The following is a 20,426-nucleotide window of genomic DNA, read 5'->3' as shown; positions in this document are numbered from 1 at the left end:
GAGTGCCCTCCAGCTTGAAGATCGAAGACACTCTTCTGAACTCGCGGATTAGGTCGCCGCAGTTGGTCAGCCCAAAGATGTTTATTTCACAAAGGCTACTATATAATTGGAGGCTGTTGTTGCTGAAGATGCTACCAACACTAAATCAATCAAAGCTTGGAATGGATGTACATGTTGGGGATAGATTTTATTTCGCTCAAACTGCAAGTTTTCAATTTGAAAAAAAAGCCACAGCCACCAATGCTGTAAAGCACATTTAGTACAAAACCTAAAGTTATATCAACAAACTGGCAAACAGTACACTAGGTCTTGGGAATACATTTTACCTCACTGGCAATCTCTCATATTCTGAGGTTTCCACCTATATTGACAGGTGTTTTCAGTTATCCCAGTGCTAAAGAAAATCAAGGTGGCATGCCTTAATGACCACCATCATGACGTGCTCTGAGAGGCTGGTCAATGATGCACAGCAACTTGAGGCAACCTGATTCACTGTAATTCACCTGTCACTGCAATACGGACTAAGGCTGACCCATCTCCCTGGCCCAACACTCATCCCCGGATTATATGGATGACAAAGACACCTACATCAGACTCATATTCCTCAATTGCATGATTACATATTCTCATTCAACACCATAATTCCAGTCAAACTTATCCACAACTCATGCACCATGACTCACCACCCCCAACTGGGTCCTAGGCGACATTCAGGATGAATTGTTGGCAAAACATCATAGAAACATAGAAGGTACACAAAAAAGCTGGAGAAACTCAGCGGGTGCAGCAGCATCTATGGAGCGAAGGAAAAAAGCAACGTTTCGGGCCGAAACCAGGAGTAGGCCATTCGGCCCTTCGAGCCTGCACCGCCATTCAATATGATCATGGCTGATCATCCAAGTCAGTATCCTGTACCTGCCTTCCCTCCATACCCCCTGATACCTTTAGCCACAAGGGCCACATCTAACTCCCTCTTAAATATAGCCAATGAACTGGCCTCAACTACTTTCTGTGGCAGAGAATTCCAGAGATTCACCACTCTCTGTGTGAAAAATGTTTTTCTCATCTCGGTCCTAAAAGATTGCCCCCTTATCCTTAAACTGTGACCCCTTGTTCTGGACGTCCCCAACATCGGGAACAATCTTGAATCATCTACAATATTTCTCAAAAAGGACCCCATAAAGCTTCATTCTCAACCCCTTTACTATACTCCCTTTACTATACACTCATGCCTGTGTAGCCAAATGGAAATCAAGAACCAGAAAACATGTGAGAGGGGAAAGATTTAATAGGAACCTGAGGGGCAACTTTTTCACTTAGGTTGGTGGGTATATGGAAGAAGCTGCCAGTGGAAGGGTTGAGGCAGGTACAAAAACAACATTTAAAATACATTTAAACAGGTAAATGGATGGGAATGGATTAGATAGATATGGCCAAATGTTGGCAAAATGGACAAGGTTAGATGAGCATTTTGGTCGGCACATACAAGTTGGCCGCATGAATCCGTAACCCTATGACACCACTGAAGTAGGCCGATCTCAAACAATGATGAGGCACAGTACAGGAATGAGATAGAGACCTTAATAACATTGCATCAAGATAACAACCTCTCCCTCAATATCAGCAAAACGAAGGAGCGAGTCATCAATGTTAGAAAGCAGGTGGAGTACACACCCATTGTGCTGAAGTGGAGATGACAAAGAAGGTTGAAGTTCTAAGGTATAAATATCACCAAAAACTTGTCTTGGTCCAACCACCTTGCCATTACAACCAATAAAGTACACCAATGTCGCCTCTTCCTCAGATGACTAAGGGATTTGGGCACGGTTCCAATGACTCTTTCCAAGTTCTGCAGATTAACCGTAGAAAGCATCCTATCCCCATGCTTCTCAACTTGATTTGGCAATTACGCTCCCCAAAACTACAAGAAATGTCAGAGTTGTGGATGCAGCCCTGTACATCACGTAAACCGGCCTTCCACCACGCCTCCCCCCAACCCATTGAATCTATCTACTTATCACACTGCCTTGGGAAAACAGCCAATATAATCAAGGATCTCTCCCATTCGGCAGAAGATAAAAAAGCTTAAAGCCTATGGCACGGTGGTGCAGCGGTAGAGTTGCTGCCTTACAGCACTTGCAGCACCATAGACCCGTGTTCGATCTACGGGTGCTGTCTGTACGGGGATTGTACGTTCTCCCTGTGACCTGCGTGGATTTTCTCCAAGATCTTCGGTTTCCTCCCACATTCCACATAAGTGTAACATTGTCCCTAGTGTGTGTAGGGTAGTGTTAATGTGTGGGGGGTCACTGGTCGGTGCGGACTCTGTGGGACGGCGAGGCTGTTTCCGTGCTGTATCTCTAAACAAAACATGCCATCAGATTCAAGAACAGCTTCCTCCCCATTGTTATCAGGCTCTTAAATGGAGCGCTCATGTGCTAGGGCTTTAATCATGACCTTCCACCTAACTTGTTGTGGTCTTTGCACTTTTATCCACATTTTATCTGTAGCTGTAGCACTATATTCTGCAGCTATCCTTTCTCTTTTTGCATTGCCTATTGCCCTCATGTATGTTTTGATTATAATTATGCATGAATGATTTACCTGGATAGCAAACATAACCACGTTTTTCACTGTATTTCAGTACATATGATAATAATAAATCACCGCCAACACCAAGAACCATATGTTTTTATTTTGTCCAAGGAAGAATTATGTCGCTATTACATAATGTGAAAAAGATTTGTGCAGTCATTAAATTTGTTTTTGTAAAATACACATTCTGGTATCAATAATATTTTTTAAGAGGAGATATTTTTCACAGTTCTGCCTTAAAAATGTCTGCAATGCACCTAGAAAAAGCTTACGTGAACAATAACCAATTTGAACAATATTTAGTTCTCTTTCATATTTGGGAGTTCTTAATTTACATTAGGCATGAATGTTTTGCCACTGTGTTATGAATAATCGTGGTTTGTATGTATTGACATGAAAAGTAGAACTAAATGGATTCCGGCATTAGGAAAGCATTTTTGAAATCCCAATCGAACACTCTGCGCCCACCGGACTGGCTACCCATCACACATTAAAGATGAGGCAATTGACAGGAATTGGGAATTTTCACATCTGATCAGGGCGGGGTGCTCAGGAAAATAAAAATGTAAACATCACATGCTGTCTCTGGGATAGGTTACAGTGACAGATGTAATAGCGAGCTCATTTCTTATGTCCCTGTAGGTTTTTGCTGCCTTGGAAACGGGTCAGACAGCAGGCGCAGAGAAACGAACAACCCATTTATTTCCACCTGCCCATATTGAAAACTGTTCTGGCAGAGTAGGAGTGATTAGCCTGATTTCCAATAACCCTTGCTGAAATTCAGACTTAGAGATTGAAAAAATTAGTATGTGTTAGAAATAAGAGTTGTCACAACGGTTGCACTAACAATGATGGCAAAGATACTGGAGAAACAATATGCGTTCGGACTTCCTACTAAACAGACATTAAAACCTCCTTAATCTAGAGCGCATCTGGACGCATAAAGTAAGGTTCAAAGGGCGTGGGTGAGGATTGCAGAAGGTGGCTTTGGGAGGATAGTGGGGACGTGCTCCTGTCAGGCTTCCCACCCTTTGTATTGCGCTGTGTCAGACAGTGGGGTCGCTTTGCATTCCACCCGACGGCTCCACCAGACAGGGCAATGGTCTGGGGGGATGAGTTGAGTCGTGCTATTTCAGAAATTCTAGAATACAGGTTGAATTTGAAAGCTGGAGGAGAAAGTAGAGGTAATTGCCATTTTTGATACCTTGTTTGTATTGAAAGCATCACATAAATGTCCCCGCATTCTGTTTTTTTCCTGTGACGTACAGATTTCACTGAAAACACCGTACAATTTACCCCAGTGTAAGAGTCAGTGATGTTTTGTTTAAAGCATAGTTAATCCTCACTTAGAATCTCCCCATGGTACACAAGGTTCCAGTGTTTCAAATAAACAAGTTAGTGGCTCTGTGAGTACTCATATGGCAGGAACAGAATAACATTACAACTATGCAATTTGGCTATGAAATAGATTCTGCCTACTGGAAAAATAAAAAAATCCTCACCCTTCCTCCCTGTAGTTTTATTAAGAGCCTCCTCAAAACCTTCTCAATTCTGTGAATTTAGCAAATGTTTATTTGATGGGTTGATAGCTCCATCTAGACTGTACATTGTGAAGGACTCTGAGGGGTGATTCCACTCCAAGTGCACATCCATATGAATAAATATTGGTAAGGTAAATTTAAACATTCCAACAAAAAGTGCTTCAATGGAACCCCTTCTTCAAGCAGTTTTGCTGCAGCCCAAAAGAAAATAATTGAAAAAACACATTGACATTATAATGCAAGTTATGACGGGGTGGGGGGTTTCAGACACAAAAATAGATAGGTTGGTTCTGGATGAAATATCAAAACATTATTTATCGCCTGTCATAATGCCTGTCCAATCTGCCCGCTTCTGGTGTAATGGAGGCAGGAATGGGCCAGAAAAATGAACTACCCTCTGGGAGTAGGTCTCCGATTTAACCCTTTGTATGTCAGACTCCCCACATATGCAAGCTCAGCAGCTGCAGGGAGACAGGGTGATTCTGGGAAGTCCCTGTACAGCACATCATTCAGGCAGGGGCGCAGGAATGTTTTCCTCCCACTCCTCCAAGCTTACCATCTTGCCGTAAATCAGAGTTCTCCTTAATTTCCCCTCTCAAGGTGTGAGCCGAGCTTTCAAGGTCAGTGATCAAATAACCACACCTTGCATTCTATTCCCTTTGTATTTGAACAATGACGTTCACACCTTTGTGCCGCTTTCAAAAGCTTTAGTGCTAATGGTGTCCCTTTGAACTATTGTTACTGTTGTTGGGTAGGGAAGGTAGCGTCCTAAATTTCACGAGGTGAGGTCCTATGAGCATTACTGTGATGGCAATCTTTTTTTCTCAAACAATGGCAGTTGAGGGATAAATTTGTGCAAGGTGGAACATTGATCTTTTTAATATGAATAAATACTTTAATGTCCAACTGAGGTCAATTAAGTCTCTATTTAAAGTATCATTTAAAACTGATACTGTGTATAGCTTAGTGTTCACCCAGAACGATACTGAACTAGTAACCTAAATTTGGTGTTCAAATTTCTGTGATAGATCTTGAATCCACAAACGGGCTTTTCAAATGAGTTCACAATTTATTGTCATAATCTTCCAGCTACTTTTGTAAGATTTGCCTTTACACATGAGCGTTGTGGACCACAACTAGGAAATCTATTCAAGGGATCTTTCTTCCTGTCGATTATTTTGTTCGTCTTCAATGGATGCAGAATACATTTGCAATGTTTTCAATTTAATGTCTTCTTAGTGTTTCTCTGCAATGGCTGACTATCTTTACATGCCAATTTATGTCTTGAGGTGTTGTTTTACAAAGATATCCCTGCCAGAGTATTGTGATCTTTTCCAATGCCTTATTGTGGACATTCCCCAACTGATTTATTGATCAACCATTTTCCATATCCTGTGACATGGTAACTCCCGAAGTGTAAATATTAATCCATTAAGAAATCTGAAATGATAGATTCAAACCCGCTGATAGCTTCTCATAAAAATCAATATTATTGATACAAAATGTTTGTACAATACAAAATAGTTTCCTTGTTACCTTAAAAGAATTGTTAAACCCCCTCCCCCCCCCACAAAATTTGTGCTAACAATACATTTAAATTCTCCATTTTTGCACTTTCATGCATACATCCTCTAAATATGATAACTATAGACATATTATGTGATAAATTACTAGAATCAAATGGTTACAAGGTGCATTTTATAATACAGTTCACCTTTTCCAAAACATACGTAATAAGTTTAATAAGGTATTTAATGTTGTGGAATATATATAAATTTGTGCCTCTCAATCAGGTCAATGTCTTGCTCTAGTTTTTTCATTTTGTTCTCAAGTTTTTCTTTATGGTTTTGCTTGGAAACAGTATCAATCAATATTGAAAGACCTTGAAATGAATGATTCAGTTCCTCCCAGTTCTGCTTTAGTCCCTGAAAAGTTACCAGAAATAGAAAAGCAAACAAATCAATATTGTGCTATCAGTTTGGAAGTGAAATAGTATTTCTTAAACTACCTTGGCATCAACATATCAATTGGCATTCAAAATTATTTACCGTGCATTCAACTTCCTATAATGAGTAGACAACTATGGCATAACATTGAGGAGTTCAGCTCTTGATGTTAAAACATTGTTAGCCAATTATCTACCCAAGTTAGTGAAATGCACTATTAGAAATATTTATTAGAAATAAAAACTGCACTGCAATTAAATAATTTTGTTGACTCTTTACTAGAGTTATTAAAAACGAATGCAAGTCTCTTCCTTGCAAAATTAACTGGAGCTTGCAGACCAGATTATGAATTCAGCAACACAGCAGAGAAAAAGTACTTCCTTGATCTTTGTTTTGCAATTCCAATGGCTTCAGTCCAATATTGTCTCCAAATAACTAAAGCTGATTTAGTGACTGCCGTATGTACTACAGGTTCCAGGGACAGAATATGAATAGCTCTTCCTGCCACACTTTTATTCTGATCTCTTCTTATTGCAAAGCAATTATGGCATTTTGTGAGACAGCAAAAGAGAAGAAAAAGACAATAAACAGAGAAAAAGAGAGGGTTACACAAAAAAGCTGGAGAAACTCAGCGGGTGCAGCAGCATCTATGGAGCGAAGGAAATAGGCAACGTTTCGGGCCGAAACCCTTCTTCAGACTGATCAGTCTGAAGAAGGGTTTCGGCCCGAAACGTTGCCTATTTCCTTCGCTCCATAGATGCTGCTGCACCCGCCGAGTTTCTCCAGCTTTTTTGTGTAACCTTCGATTCTCCAGCATCTGCAGTTCCTTCTTAAACAGAGAATAAGAGAGGGTGGGTTTCTTAAATGTGTATATTTTAATGCTAGGAGCATTGTAAGAAAGGTGGATGAACTTAGAGCCTGGATTGACACCTGGAAGTATGATGTTGTGGCGATCAGTGAAACATGGTTGCAGGAGGGCTGTGATTGGAAACTAAATATTCCAGGGTTTTGTTGCTTCAGGTGTGATAGAATTGGAGGGGCAAGAGGTGGAGGTGTTGCATTGCTTATCAGCAAAGATATTACAGCAGTGCTTTGGCAGGATAGATGGCTTGTCTAGGGAGGCTATTTGGGTGGAACTGAGAAATGGGAAAGGGGTAGCAACACTTATAGGGGTGTATTATAGACCGCCAAATGGGGAGTGAGAATTGGAAGAGCAAATATGTAAGGAGATTGCAGATATTAGTAGTAAGCACAAGGTAGTGATTGTGGGAGATTTCAATTTTCCACATATAGGCTGGGAAACACATTCTGTAAATGGGCTGGATGGGTTGGAGTTTGTAAAATGTGTGCAGGATAGTTTTTTGCAGCAATACATAGAAATACCTACTAGAGAAGGGGCAGTACTGGACCTCCTGTTAGGAAATGGGACGGGTCAGGTGGCAGAGGTATGCGTCAGGGAACAGTTCGGGATCAGTGATCACAATACCATTAGTTTCAATATAATTATGGAGAGGGTCAGAACTGGACCTAGGGTTGAGATTTTTGATTGGAGAAAGGCTAACTTTGAGAAAGGATTTAAAAGGAGTAAATTGGGACAGTTTATTTTATGGGAAAGATGTGGAAGAGAAATGGAGGACATTTAAAGATGAAATTTTAAGAGTGCAGAATCTTTATGTCCCTGTTCGTGTGAAAGGAAATAGTAAAAATTGGAAAGAGCCATGGTTTTCAAGGGAAATTGGACACTTGGTTCGGAAAAAGAGAGAGATCTACAATAATTATAGGCAGCATGGAGTAAATGAGGTGCTTGAGGAGTATAAAGAATGTAAAAAGAATCTTAAGAAAGAAATTAGAAAAGCGAAAAAGAAGATATGAGGTTGCTTTGGCAAGTAAGGTGAAAGTAAATCCAAAGGGTTTCTACAGCTATATTAATAGCAAAAGGATAACGAGGGATAAAATTGGTCCATTAGAGAGTCAGAGTGGACAGCTATCTGCAGAGCCAAAAGAGATGGGGGAGATATTGAACAATTTCTTTTCTTTGGTATTCACCAAGGAGAAGGATATTAAATTATGTGAGGTAAGGGAAACAAGTAGAGTAGATATGGAAACTATGAGATTAAAAGAAGAGGAAGTACTGACACTTTTGAGAAATATAAAAGTGGATAAGTCTCCAGGTCCCGACAGGATATTCCCTAGGACATTGAGGGAAGTTAGTGTAGAAATAGCAGTGCCGGAGGATTGGCGTACTGCGCATGTTGTTCCATTGTTTAAAAAGGGGTCTAAGAGTAAACCTAGCAATTATAGTCCTGTTAGTTTGACGTCAGTGGTGGGCAAATTAATGGAAAGGATACTTAGAGATAATATATATAAGCATCTGGATAAACAGGGTCTGATTAGGAACAGTCAACATGGATTTGTGCCTGGAAGGTCATGTTTGACTAATCTTCTTGAATTTTTGAAGAGGTTACTCGGGAAATTGATGAGGGTAAAACAGTGGATGTTGTATATATGGACTTCAGTAAGGCCTTTGACAAGGTTCCTCACGGAAAGTTGGTTAAGAAGGTTCAATTGTTGGGTATTAATGGTGGAGTAGCAAGATGGATTCAACACTGGCTGAATGGGAGATGCCAGAGAGTAATGGTGGATGGTTGTTTGTCAGGTTGGAGGCCAGTGACTAGTGGGGTGCCACAGGGATCTGTGTTGGGTCCACTGTTGTTTGTCATGTACATCAATGATCTGGATGATGGTGTGGTAAATTGGATTATTAAGTATGCAGATGATACTAAGATAGGTGGGGTTGTGGATAATGAAGTACATTTTCAAAGTCTACAGAGAGATTTATGCCAGTTGGAAGAGTGGGCTGAAAGATGGCGGAGTTTAATGCTGATAAGTGTGAAGTGCTACATCTTGGCAGGACAAATCAAAATAGGACGTACATGGTAAATGGTAGGGAATTGAAGAATGCAGGTGAACAGAGGGATCTGGGAATAACTGTGCACAGTTCCCTGAAAGTGAAATCTCATGTAGATAGGGTGGTAAAGAAAGCTTTTGGTGTGCTGACCTTTATAAATCAAAGCATTGAGTATAGAAGATGGGATGTAATGTTAAAATTCTACAAGGCATTGGTGAGGCCAATTCTGCAGTATGGTGTACAATTTTGGTCGCCTAATTATAGGAAGGATGTCAACAAAATAGAGAGAGTACAGAGGAGATTTACTAGAATGTTGCCTGGGTTTCAGCAACTAAGTTACAGAGAAAGATTGAACAAGTTAGGGCTTTATTCTTTGGAGCGCAGAAGGTTAAGGGGACACTTGATAGAGGTCTTTAAAATGATGAGAGGGATAGACAGAGTTGACGTGGATAAGCTTTTCCCACTGAGAGTAGGGAAGATTCAAACAAGGGGATATGACTTGAGAATTAAGGGACAGAAGTTTAGGGGTAACATGAGGGGAACTTCTTTACTCAGAGAGTGGTGGCTGTGTGGAATGAGTTTCCAGTGAAGGTGGTGGAGGCAGGTTCGTTTTTATCATTTAAAAATAAATTGGATAGTTATATGGACGGGAAAGGAATGGAGGGTTAAGGTCTGCGCGCACGTATATGGGACTAGGGGAGAATACGTGTTCGGCACGGACTAGAAGGGTCGAGATGGCCTGTTTCCGTGCTGTAATTGTTATATGGTTATATGGTTATATTAATATGAAAAAAAATGCCGACTAATTAAACTATTCCTCAAAGGAAGCGACATTTAGCTGGAGAGTTATATGCCGGAGGAAAAGGGTGGAAGAGAAAGTGAAAACTGGATGATGTTTCGGGTCGAGACCCTTCTTCAGACTGAAAGTCACGAGAAAGGGCAACGAGAGATATAGACAACGATGATACAGAGAGATAAAGAACAATGAATGAAAAATATGTAAAAAAGTAATAACGTTTAGCATCACTCTGACAATGGCCTTTCAGAAAGTTTCCCTTCCCGTGACTTTCAGTCTGAAAAAGGGTCTCGACCAAAAACGTCACCCATTCCGTCTCTCCAGAGATGCTGCCTGTCCCACTGAGTTACTCCAACTTTCTGTGTCTTTCTTCAGTTTAAACCAGCATCTGCAGTTCCTTCCTACACATTGCTTTTTGTAATATACATTAATGAATAGACAGTAGACAATAGGTGCAGAAGCAGGTCATTTGGCCCTTTGAGCCAGCACCACCACATGGATGATCATCCACAATTAGTACCCCATTCCTGCCTTCTCGCCATATCCCCTGACTCCACTATCTTTAAGAGCGCTAACTCTCTCTTGAAAGCATCCAGAGAATTGGTCTCCACTGCCTTCTGAGGCAGAGAATTCCACAGATTCACAACTCTCTGGGTGAAAAAGTTTTTCCTCATATCCCTTCTAAATTTAAATTTAATAGAGAGTTAGATAGAGCTCTAGGGGCTAGTGGAGTCAAGGGATATGGGGAGAAGGCAGGCACGGGTTATTGATAGGGGACGATCAGCCATGATCACAATGAATGGTCTCCTACTGCACCTATTTTCTATGTTCTATGTTTCTATGTAAATGGCCTACCCCTAATTCTTAAACTGTGGCCCCCGGTTCTGGATTCCCCCAACATCGAGTACATGTTTCCTGTTTCTAGCATGTCCAATCCCTGAATAATCTTATATGTTTCAATAAGATCCCCTCTCATCCTAAATTCCAGAGTATAGTAGTTAAGCCGCTCCATTCTATCAACATATGACAGTCCTGCCATCCCGAAAATTAACCTCGTGAATCTGCGCTGCACTGGTCTTGGTTCGTTGGAGCACCATTTCAAAATCTGGTAATGGTACAAAAACTGGCCAAGCACAGGTAACAAATGCCACGTTTTGTTCAGGAATCTTTATAAGTTTCATCCTTTGTTTCCCTCAAATCTCCAGATGTTACCCAGTAGTTTGATCTTTATCAATAAATAATTAAAAACGTATAATCGCTTCGTACCATTAACACATTGTTTCGCTCCTCTTCAGATAACAGTTTCATGGAGCCTTGCCGAATACGCTCTTTAACATAGGCATCATATTCTTCTTGGGCTTTCTTCTCCTCTACTGTCCGCTTGATGATATAATCTGGTATTTTCCCATAGCCCTATTAAGTGAATTACTGAGATTAACCCATGGAACATTAAACACATATTCTGTTTTATCGTTGAATTCATGAATTGGAGTTGTCAAAGGATAGAGATAATTGGGACATTTGAGCAGAGAAATGGCAGGTGGAGTTTAATCTAGACAGTGTGAGGTTTTGGGAATTCAAATATATAGTAAATGACAGGACTCACAGAGACATCGCCAGGTAGTTAATCAGAATATTTTTCCCAGGGTGAAAATGTCAAATACAGAGAGCACATGTTTAAGGTGAGGGAGAAAAGGTTTAAAAGAGATTTACAAGACATGTGTTTTTTTACACACAATAGATCGTAGATGCCTGGAACATGCTGCCAGAGGGTATAGTAGAAGCAGATACGTTAACAATGTTTAAGAGGCATTTAGGCAGACACATGAACACGCAGGGTATGGAGGGATATGAAGCATGTGCACGTAGATAGGATTAGTTTAGATTGGTATCATGGTCATCTCAGACACTGCAGGCTAAAGATCTTGTTCCCATGTTGTACTATTACTTTAAATGCCATTTAATTTAATAACAACGTGTTTCCTCATTAGCAATCAAAAATCTAAAATACGACTTTAATGTTGACTTTAAACTTTAACATTTAAAAATATGTGCATTCAGTTTCTTTCCTTAAAATCATGTTATTATTTAAACATTCTTGATTTGAATTTCAATGCCTGTCACCCTTATTTATAATCTTTGAGATGTTCAAAAGCACACTACTTTATGATAGAACTGAGCAAGTCTAATTATAGCACATGATCATACCACACTTTAATCTGGTGAATCACTCAAATGCTTGCAAGGGAAAGAGAAAAAAGTCTGATGACACTTCTTTTACAGGAACAAAAATCATTAAATATTATTTTGAATAGGATAAATAAATTCCGGAAGTGGCGGCGCTGGGAACGGCTGCGGCTCGCCTGCAGTCCGTTTGTCTTTTACTTTTTTGTGTTGTTTTTTTTCGTTTTGTCTAGTTATGTTTTTGGTTTTTAGGCTGTGTTTATGTGGGGAGGGGGGTGGGGGGTGAAACGGGGGCTGCTGTCACTCCCTTCGGGGGAATACGACCTTTTTGTCGTATCCCCCTTCTTTGCCTCCGTCTACGCTGAGGCCTAGCGGAGCCGGCGACCTCGGGACTCTGGGGGCAGCTGACAGGACTCGTCCTGGGCTCGCTCCCGGCCCAGCCCGGGATGGAACGGTGCTCCCGTGAGAGCGGCATGGTGAGGGGCTGGAGTGGCCCAGCCCGAGGGAGGAATGGCACTCCCGCTGGAGTGGCCCAGCCCGAGGGAGGAACGGCACTCCCGCTGGAGTGGCCCAGCCCGAGGGAGGAACGGCACTCCCGCTGGAGTGGCCCAGCCCGAGGGAGGAACGGCACTCCCGCTGGAGTGGCCCAGCCCGAGGGAGGAACGGCACTCCCGCTGGAGTGGCCCAGCCCGAGGGAGGAACGGCACTCCCGTCGGAGTGGCCCAGCCCGAGGGAGGAACGGCACTCCCGTCGGAGTGGCCCAGCCCGAGGGAGGAACGGCACTCCCGTCGGAGTGGCCCAGCCCGAGGGAGGAACGGCACTCCCGTCGGAGTGGCCCAGCCCGAGGGAGGAACGGCACTCCCGTCGGAGTGGCCCAGCCCGAGGGAGGAACGGCACTCCCGCTGGAGTGGCCCAGCCCGAGGGAGGAACGGTACTCACGTGAGGGCAATCCGGTCCGGTGGCTGGGACGACGTTCTGGTGGCGGTGTCCAGAGTCCTGGGTTCAGCCGCCGGCCGGCGGCTGCGTGTGCTGGACTGGAGGTGCGGCGGCTTCGACCACCCCGGGCCGCAGTGTTTGAACCGGCCCGTTCGCGGGGTTCGGTGAGCTGCGGGACTGTTTGTACCATCGCCCGGTGGGGAATTGCCTCAGCGCAGAGGGAGAAGAGGGAAGAGACTGCAGCCCTAAGATTTTTGCCTCCACCACAGTGAGGAGGTGTTTGGAGGACTCACTGTGGTGGATGTTAATTTGTGTTTATTGTTGTTTATTATTGTATCATTGTATGTATGACTGCAGGCACGAAATTTTGTTCAGACCGTAAGGTCTGAATGACAATAAAGGAAATTCAATTCAATTCAATTCAATTCAAATTCAAATAGACAATAGGCAATAGACAATAGGTGCAGGAGTAGGCCATCCGGCCCTTCATGTCAGCACCGCCATTCAATGTGATCATGGCTGATCATCCCCATGTTGATGATAAAATGTTGATGAATTATGCAATTTCACAATAGTAATTTAACTTATCCAATGTATTTTTGTGTCTTTAAACAACTATATTAAAGTTTCTACTTGAAGCTTGACACTCTCCTAAATAGCTCAAAGAACATTGGCTTAATTACTTTCCCTAGTGTTATGACTCTGGCAGCTGACAAATAGGTTGGGTCATGGTGCATATCAGTCTCCCAGATAGTTTTGGTCCACTGCCGCAGGTCTACAGTAAACACTATCTAACTGGTCTTTCAAACATCTGGAAAACAAGGAAACCTAAGTCAGACTTCTATTCCATATAATACAATTTTATTTGTCATTCGAACCTCGTTGAGGTCCAAATGAAATGTTGTTTCTGCAGTCATACATACAAAAAGAAAAAGACCCAAGACACAACACAATTTACACAGACATCCATCACAGCGCATCTCCTCCTCGCTGTGATGGAAGGCAAAAAACGTATCTCTCCCCTGCACTCCCCTCTCCCCCCCCGATGTCAGAGTCAAAGCCCCCGGCGGGCGATGGCAATTGTCCCGTGGCCATTAAAGCCACGCCGGGTGATGCAAGGCCACGCTCCGGGTCTTGTTGTTGGAGCCCCCGGCGTGCGCTAGCAAAGTCCCGCAGCCATTCCAAGCTGCGCGGGGCGGTGATGTAAGGCCCCGCTCCAGGTAATCTTCAACCCCGCAACTCGGGTGGGAGAAGTCGCCGTTGCGGAAGCCCCGAAAAGCGGTCTCCCAGCAGGAACCCGCGGGCTCCCGGTGTTCCTGTCTGCCAGACCTGCGGTTGGAGCCTCCGAATCCCCGGGGGTCGGGTCACAGCAGCGCGCCACCACCGCTCCACCCACTCCGGACTCGGCCAGCTTCGTGATGGTACGGTCCGCAGCTCCGCAGCTGGAGCCCCAGGTCGTTCCTGCTGGAGGCCGCTCCACGTTGCAGCCCCAACGACAACGGAGACCCGAGAAAGAAAAGGTCGGGTCTCCCGTGCAGGGGAAAGATTTTAAAGTTTCTCCACCACCCCCCCCCCCCCCCCCCCCCCCACACACATACCCCATCAAAACAAATAAAATAAAAACTACATTGAAACGAGACAGAAAATAATAAAAAGACAGACGGACTGCAGAGGCCGGTGCGACGTGAGTCGCGCCACCCACCGGACTATTCATTGACTATAGCTCTACCTTCAACACCATAATTCCAGCCATACTAATCTCCAAACTCCTGGAGCTAGGACTCAGCAACCCATTTACATCTGGATTGTGGACCCCCTGACCCAAAGACGGCAACCAATAAGGATAGCTGACAAAACATCCTATATGATCATTCTCAACACCAGTCCCCTGCAATACTGCGTTCTCAACTCCCTACCATATTCCACAGTACACTCATGACAATGCAGCCAAATTCTGCTCTAACTCCATTTACAAGTTTGCAGTTAACACCACAGCAATGTCATCAGCATCAAGTCTCAAGTAATGACAAGACAAAATATAAAATATAAAACCATATAGAACAGGCCCTTATGCCGAAAATGTCTGTGCCGAACATGATGCCAGGTAAAACCAGTCTCATCTGACTGTACATGATCCATATCCCTCCATTCCCTGAAGTTCCTTGTGCTGATCTAAACGTCTCTGAGATGCCACTATTATGTCTGCCTCCATATGACAGTGCATTCCAAGCACCAACTACTCTGTTAAAAAAACTTACCCCGCATATCTTATTTAAATCTTGCCCTTTTCACTTTAAATTTATGCACTCAAATCATTGGCATTTCCATCCTGGGAATAAAAGTTGTTACTGTCTACCCTTCTATGCCTCATAATTTTATATACTTTGATCAGGTCTTCCCTCAGCCTCTGATGCTACAGAGAAAAAAAAAATCAAGTTTGTCCAATTTCTCCTTATAGCTTGGTTCTTGGTCCTCCAAAATATTCCAAATGGAATTTAAACTGGAGGTGGTGAAGGGAGGGCTTAAGCCAGAAAGGGTTATTGGGAAGAAAGAGCTACTTTAAATTTAGTTGCATCTGGTTGCGTAACTATAGTTGGGTGGAGATTATTCCATGCTTTAATTGTGCGGGGGAAGAACGAATTGCTGTACACATCTGTCTTTGTAGCTGGGATCACAAATTGGATTGAATGCCCTCGTCTGCTCCTAATTGGTTTAGGTTTGGTGTAGGTCTTGCAGTCTATGTCGAGCTGACCATTTAACATTTTTTAAAAACAGGTCAAACGGTGAGCTTCACGTCTGTCAAGATACAAGATACATTTAATTGTCACATGTGCCAGATGGCACAGTGAAATGAAATTCCCATACAGCCATACAATAAAAATAAAGAACACAACACACTATAGAATTTGACATAAAACATCCCCACACAGCAGAATCAGTTTCCCACTGTGTGGGAAGGCACCAAAGTCAGTCTCTTCCTCCACTGTTCCTCGTGGTCAGGGCCTGTCTTGGAGAGGGTTCCACCCCAGAGAATTCAGAAGTTTGGTGACACTAGCTAATCCAGATAGCATGCTGGTAAACCTCTTCTGCACTCTATCCAAAGCCTCCACGTCTTTTCTGTAATGGGGAGATCAAAAGTGTACGCAATACTCCAGATGCAAACTACCTGCCCCAGTGTGTAACAATGGTACTGAAGTGGAGATGTTCAAGATAGTCAAGCTCCTAGGCATAAAAATCACCAACAATTTGTCTGAGTACCACATTGATGATACGGCCAAGAAAGCACCAAACCTACGGCCCTCTGAAGGGTAAAGAAATTCAGCAAGTTATCAATAAGCAAGTTTGGTATTCTGAAAAACGCAAGGAATCATGGGATTTGTCAAAGGCCACTCGCTATAAAGAAAAAGCGAACAAAGCGCTGGCTGTATAAACTGTGTATACATTCTTATCTTTCTTCATGATTTATGTGTAAAAATATATTTAATCTGAGAAACGGGGGTGCCAGATAGCGGGATGTAACAGCGAGAGAGAGGGGGCAGGTGCAAGTGGGAGACAGGGGAGAGCGAGCACACAGATACGCGCCTCATCCACAGCCAGGATCGAACCCGGGTCCCTGTAGCCGCAAGCATTGCCGAACTGCCTCTGGACCGTCCCTGTCCCCCCGTCTCCCACTCGAATCTGCCCCCTCTATCTCTCGCTGTTACACCCCACTCTCCCGCTACCTGGCTCCAGCTTCACTCTGCCTGTCCCGCTGGGTCCAGTCTCCCACTCGCATCTGCCCCCTCTCTCTCGCTGCTACAACCCACTCTCCCGCTACCTGGCTCGGCTCTGCCTGTTCCGCCGGGTTGGCCCCGTCCCCGCCCCGCCAGTCGAGGGCCACCCCAGACACCTCCGAACAGGGATGGGACACTCGGGAGGGGATGAGGACGGCCAAGCAGCAACTCAACAGTGCCCGCAGCGCCGGAGACCCGTGCCCGATCCCCACCACGGACTAAACGCAAGCCTGCACACAACACAGCACCACAATTGCTGAGAATGTTTATAGCGAGTGACCTATGACCTGGACCTGCGCAGTCGGAACACCGAACTCGCTTAATATTCTTACCAATTCCTACCGATGCTTCACATCTTGGTATGACAATTCCTATGCCCAAGGACGTACATGGCAAATGGTAGGGAATTGAAGAATACAGTTGAACAGAGGGATCTGGGTATAACCGTGCATAGTTCCTTGAAGGTGGAATCTCATATAGATAGGGTGGTAAAGAAAGCTTTTGGTATGCTAGCCTTTATAAATCAGAGCATTGAGTATAGAAGCTGGGATGTAATGTTAAAATTGTACAAGGCATTGGTGAGACCAAATCTGGAGTATGGTGTACAATTTTGGTCGCCAAATTATAGGAAGGATGTCAACAAAATAGAGAGAGTACAGAGGAGATTTACTAGAATGTTGCCTGGGTTTCAACAACTAAGTTACAGAGATAGGTTGAATAAGTTAGGTCTTTATTCTCTGGAGCGCAGAAGGTTAAGGGGGGACCTGATAGAGGTCTTTAAAATTATGAGAGGGATAGACAGAGTTGATGTGGACAAGCTTTTCCCTTTGAGAATAGGGAAGATTCAAACAAGAGGACATGACTTCAGAATTAAGGGACAGAAGTTTAAGGGTAATATGAGTGGGAACTTCTTTACGCAGAGAGTGGTGGCGGTGTGGAATGAGCTCCCAGTGGAAGTGGTGGAGGCAGGTTCATTGGTATCATTTAAAAATAAATTGGATAGGCATATGGATGAGAAGGGAATGGAGGGTTATGGTACGAGTGCAGGCAGGTGGGACTAAGGGGAAAAACATTTGTTCGGCATGGACTTGTAGGGCCGAGATGGCCTGTTTCCGTGCTGTAATTGTTATATGGTTATATGGTTATAAGACCGCAAGAAATGGCAGAATTCTGAAGGCAGCCCAGTCCAGCATGCAAACCTTCCCCCATCTACTCCATCTACACATCATGTTGCTTTACAAAAGCTGCCAGCATAATCAAGGATCACTCACAACCTGGTGATTCATTCTTCTCCTCTCCCCTGTCAGGCAGAACATAGAAAAGGTTGAAAGTATATATCACCAGATTGAAGAACAGCTTCTTCACCACTGTTATCTGATTCTTGAATGGACCTCTCATCTGGTAAGGATATATTCCCAATCTTCCAATCTATCTTGTTGGAGCACTTGTGCTTTTTCTTAATCTACACTTTCTCAGTAGCTGTAACACTATTATTATACACTGTTTATTTTCTATTTAGCACTATCAGATGTACTCATGTGTGGTATGATTTGCCAAGATTTCCTATGTATCTCGGGATACACGACAAAAATAAACCAATACATTTACCGTATTTCAGCCTCTCCCTGGACAAGTCCGTGGTCCCTGCCTGCTTCAAAAAATCCATCATTGTACCGGTACCAAAAAATGCCTCCCCAGCCTGTCTGAATGACTACCGTCCGGTGGCCCTTACCTCGGTAGTCATGAAATGCTTTGAGAGGCTGGTGAAGAATCACATCTGTGCCTTCCTCCCTCGGAACATGGACCCGTTGCAGTTCGCATACCGTCCGAACAGGTCCACGGACGAAGCAGTCTCCCAGGTCTTGCACACCGCTCTCTCCCATCTGGATAGCCAGAAGGGGGGCTACGTGAGGATGATGTTCATAGACTGCAGTTCAGCCTTCAACACGATAGCCCCCACCAGACTGGCCGGGAAGCTAATGGAATTAGGGCTCAACACCTCCCTGTGGCCTGGGTCCTGGACTTTCTCACCGCCAGGCCCCAGGTAGTCAAAATGGGAGGGAATACATCAAAGTCCCTCACCCTGAGCACAGGATCGCCCCAGGGTTGCGTCCTCAGCCCCCTATTGTACTCCCTGTACACACATGACTGTGTGGCTAGGTTCAGCTCCAATTCAATAATTAAGTTTGCTGATGACACTGTGGTGGTGGGCCTGATCTCAGACAACGATGAGAAGGCCTACCGGGAAGAGGTGGCTGATCTAGCACTCTGGTGCCAGGAGAACAGCCTCCTCTTGAACATCAAAAAAACAAAGGAGCTGATCATGGACTTTAGGAGGGCACATCATCCGAGGACGTACACTCCATTGAGGATAAATGGGGATCCTGTGGATAGGGTGAACTGTTTTAAATATCTGGGAGTCCACATCTCTGAGGATATGACATGGGCATCACACGCCTCAGCACTCATGAGTAAGGCAAGGCAGCGCCTTCACCACCTCAGGCAATTGAGGAAATTCAGAGTGTCTCCGAGGATCCTCCCGTGCTTCTACGCAGCGGCGGTGGAAAGCATCTTGTCCGGGAACATTGCCATCTGGTTTGGGAATTGCTCTGCCAAGGACAAGAAGGCTTTGCAGAGAGTAGTGCGTTCGGCCGAAAGCACTATGGGAACTTCACTCACCCCCCTGCAGGAACTATGCAACAGGAGGTGCAACTCCAGAGCAAACAAAATCATGGGAGACCCCTTCCACCCCTGCAACAGACTGTTCCAGCTGCTACGGTCAGGCAAACGCCTCCGTTGCCATGCGGTGAGAACGGAGAGGTTGAGAAGGAGTTTCTTCCCAGAGGCAATTCGGACTGTAAACGCCTATCTCACCAGGGACTAACTCTACAGAACGTTTTTCCTTCCATTATTTATTATGAAAAAGAATATGTGTGTTATGATTGTGTTTATAATTTGTTTGGTTGTTTTGTTGTTTGTCTTTTGCACAAAAGTCCGCGAGCATTGCCACTTTCATTTCACTGCACATCTCGTATGTGTATGTGACAAATAAACTTGACTTGACTTGACTTTCTAAAAAAATGCAGTTCCAGTCAGACCTTCTGACATCCCATTAGTGCCGCTGAGATGGAAGCATACTTTACATCATACTTACAGTAGCTAGGGTCACAGAATGCGCAAATAAAATATATTGTCAGAGAGACAATCATCATTCCAATGTCTCCCGTCCTGAAAATATGAGTTGAGCTTATAGGACTTGGTATTACAATCCCTAGCATAATTGGCAGCTTCTTACTATCTGGGGGTAGGGGTAAAAACTTCATTGGGGTCATCAGGTGAGCACCCTCCTTCCTTGGTGTTTTGTTGATAGGCCCACGACACCTCCAGAGGGCTCAACAGCAACACCTGGCATCCCAGGTGCGCTCCCCTCCGTTTTACTCCTCTTGCTGGTCATTTTGCAGCCCAGGTGGAGACTTCCTCTTCAGCCACAGCCAGTTGCTGCTTTGCTCAGGCAGCCTCTGACAGTGACCTACTTTGAATAAGAACTTTAAGACCAGTCATTTAACCATTTCCACATAGCTTATTAAGGTGAATGCTCAATTTATACAAACATGAGAATTAGGAGCAGGAGTAGGCCGCTTAGCCCTCACCTGTCTTGATTGGGCAATCCTTTATTTTTAAGCACTGACCCCTCGTTCCAAATTCTCCTACAAAAGCAAACTTGTTTCAATCAAGTCTCTTCGCACT

At 44.0% G+C, this 20,426-nt stretch overlaps 1 protein-coding gene across 1 annotated transcript in view; it reads right to left on the bottom strand.

Moving 5' to 3' along the window:
- Positions 1 to 696: 696 nt before the first annotated feature.
- The window catches only part of enkur (enkurin, TRPC channel interacting protein), a 41,606-nt gene continuing 21,876 nt past the window's right edge, over positions 697 to 20,426 (bottom strand). Inside the window, exons 4-5 of the mRNA XM_055652301.1 lie at positions 11,053 to 11,199; positions 697 to 6,061 (exon numbers count right to left, since the gene is read on the bottom strand). Of these exons, the coding sequence (XP_055508276.1) occupies positions 5,888 to 6,061; positions 11,053 to 11,199 (321 nt within the window). The 3' untranslated portion in view covers positions 697 to 5,887. The remainder of the gene's footprint in view (positions 6,062 to 11,052; positions 11,200 to 20,426) is intronic.

The sequence above is a fragment of the Leucoraja erinacea genome, chromosome 2, assembly GCF_028641065.1.
Source record: "Leucoraja erinacea ecotype New England chromosome 2, Leri_hhj_1, whole genome shotgun sequence".
NCBI lineage: Eukaryota > Metazoa > Chordata > Chondrichthyes > Rajiformes > Rajidae > Leucoraja > Leucoraja erinaceus.
Note: the sequence above shows the minus strand (reverse complement) of the source record. Positions and strands in the feature narration are given on the sequence as shown.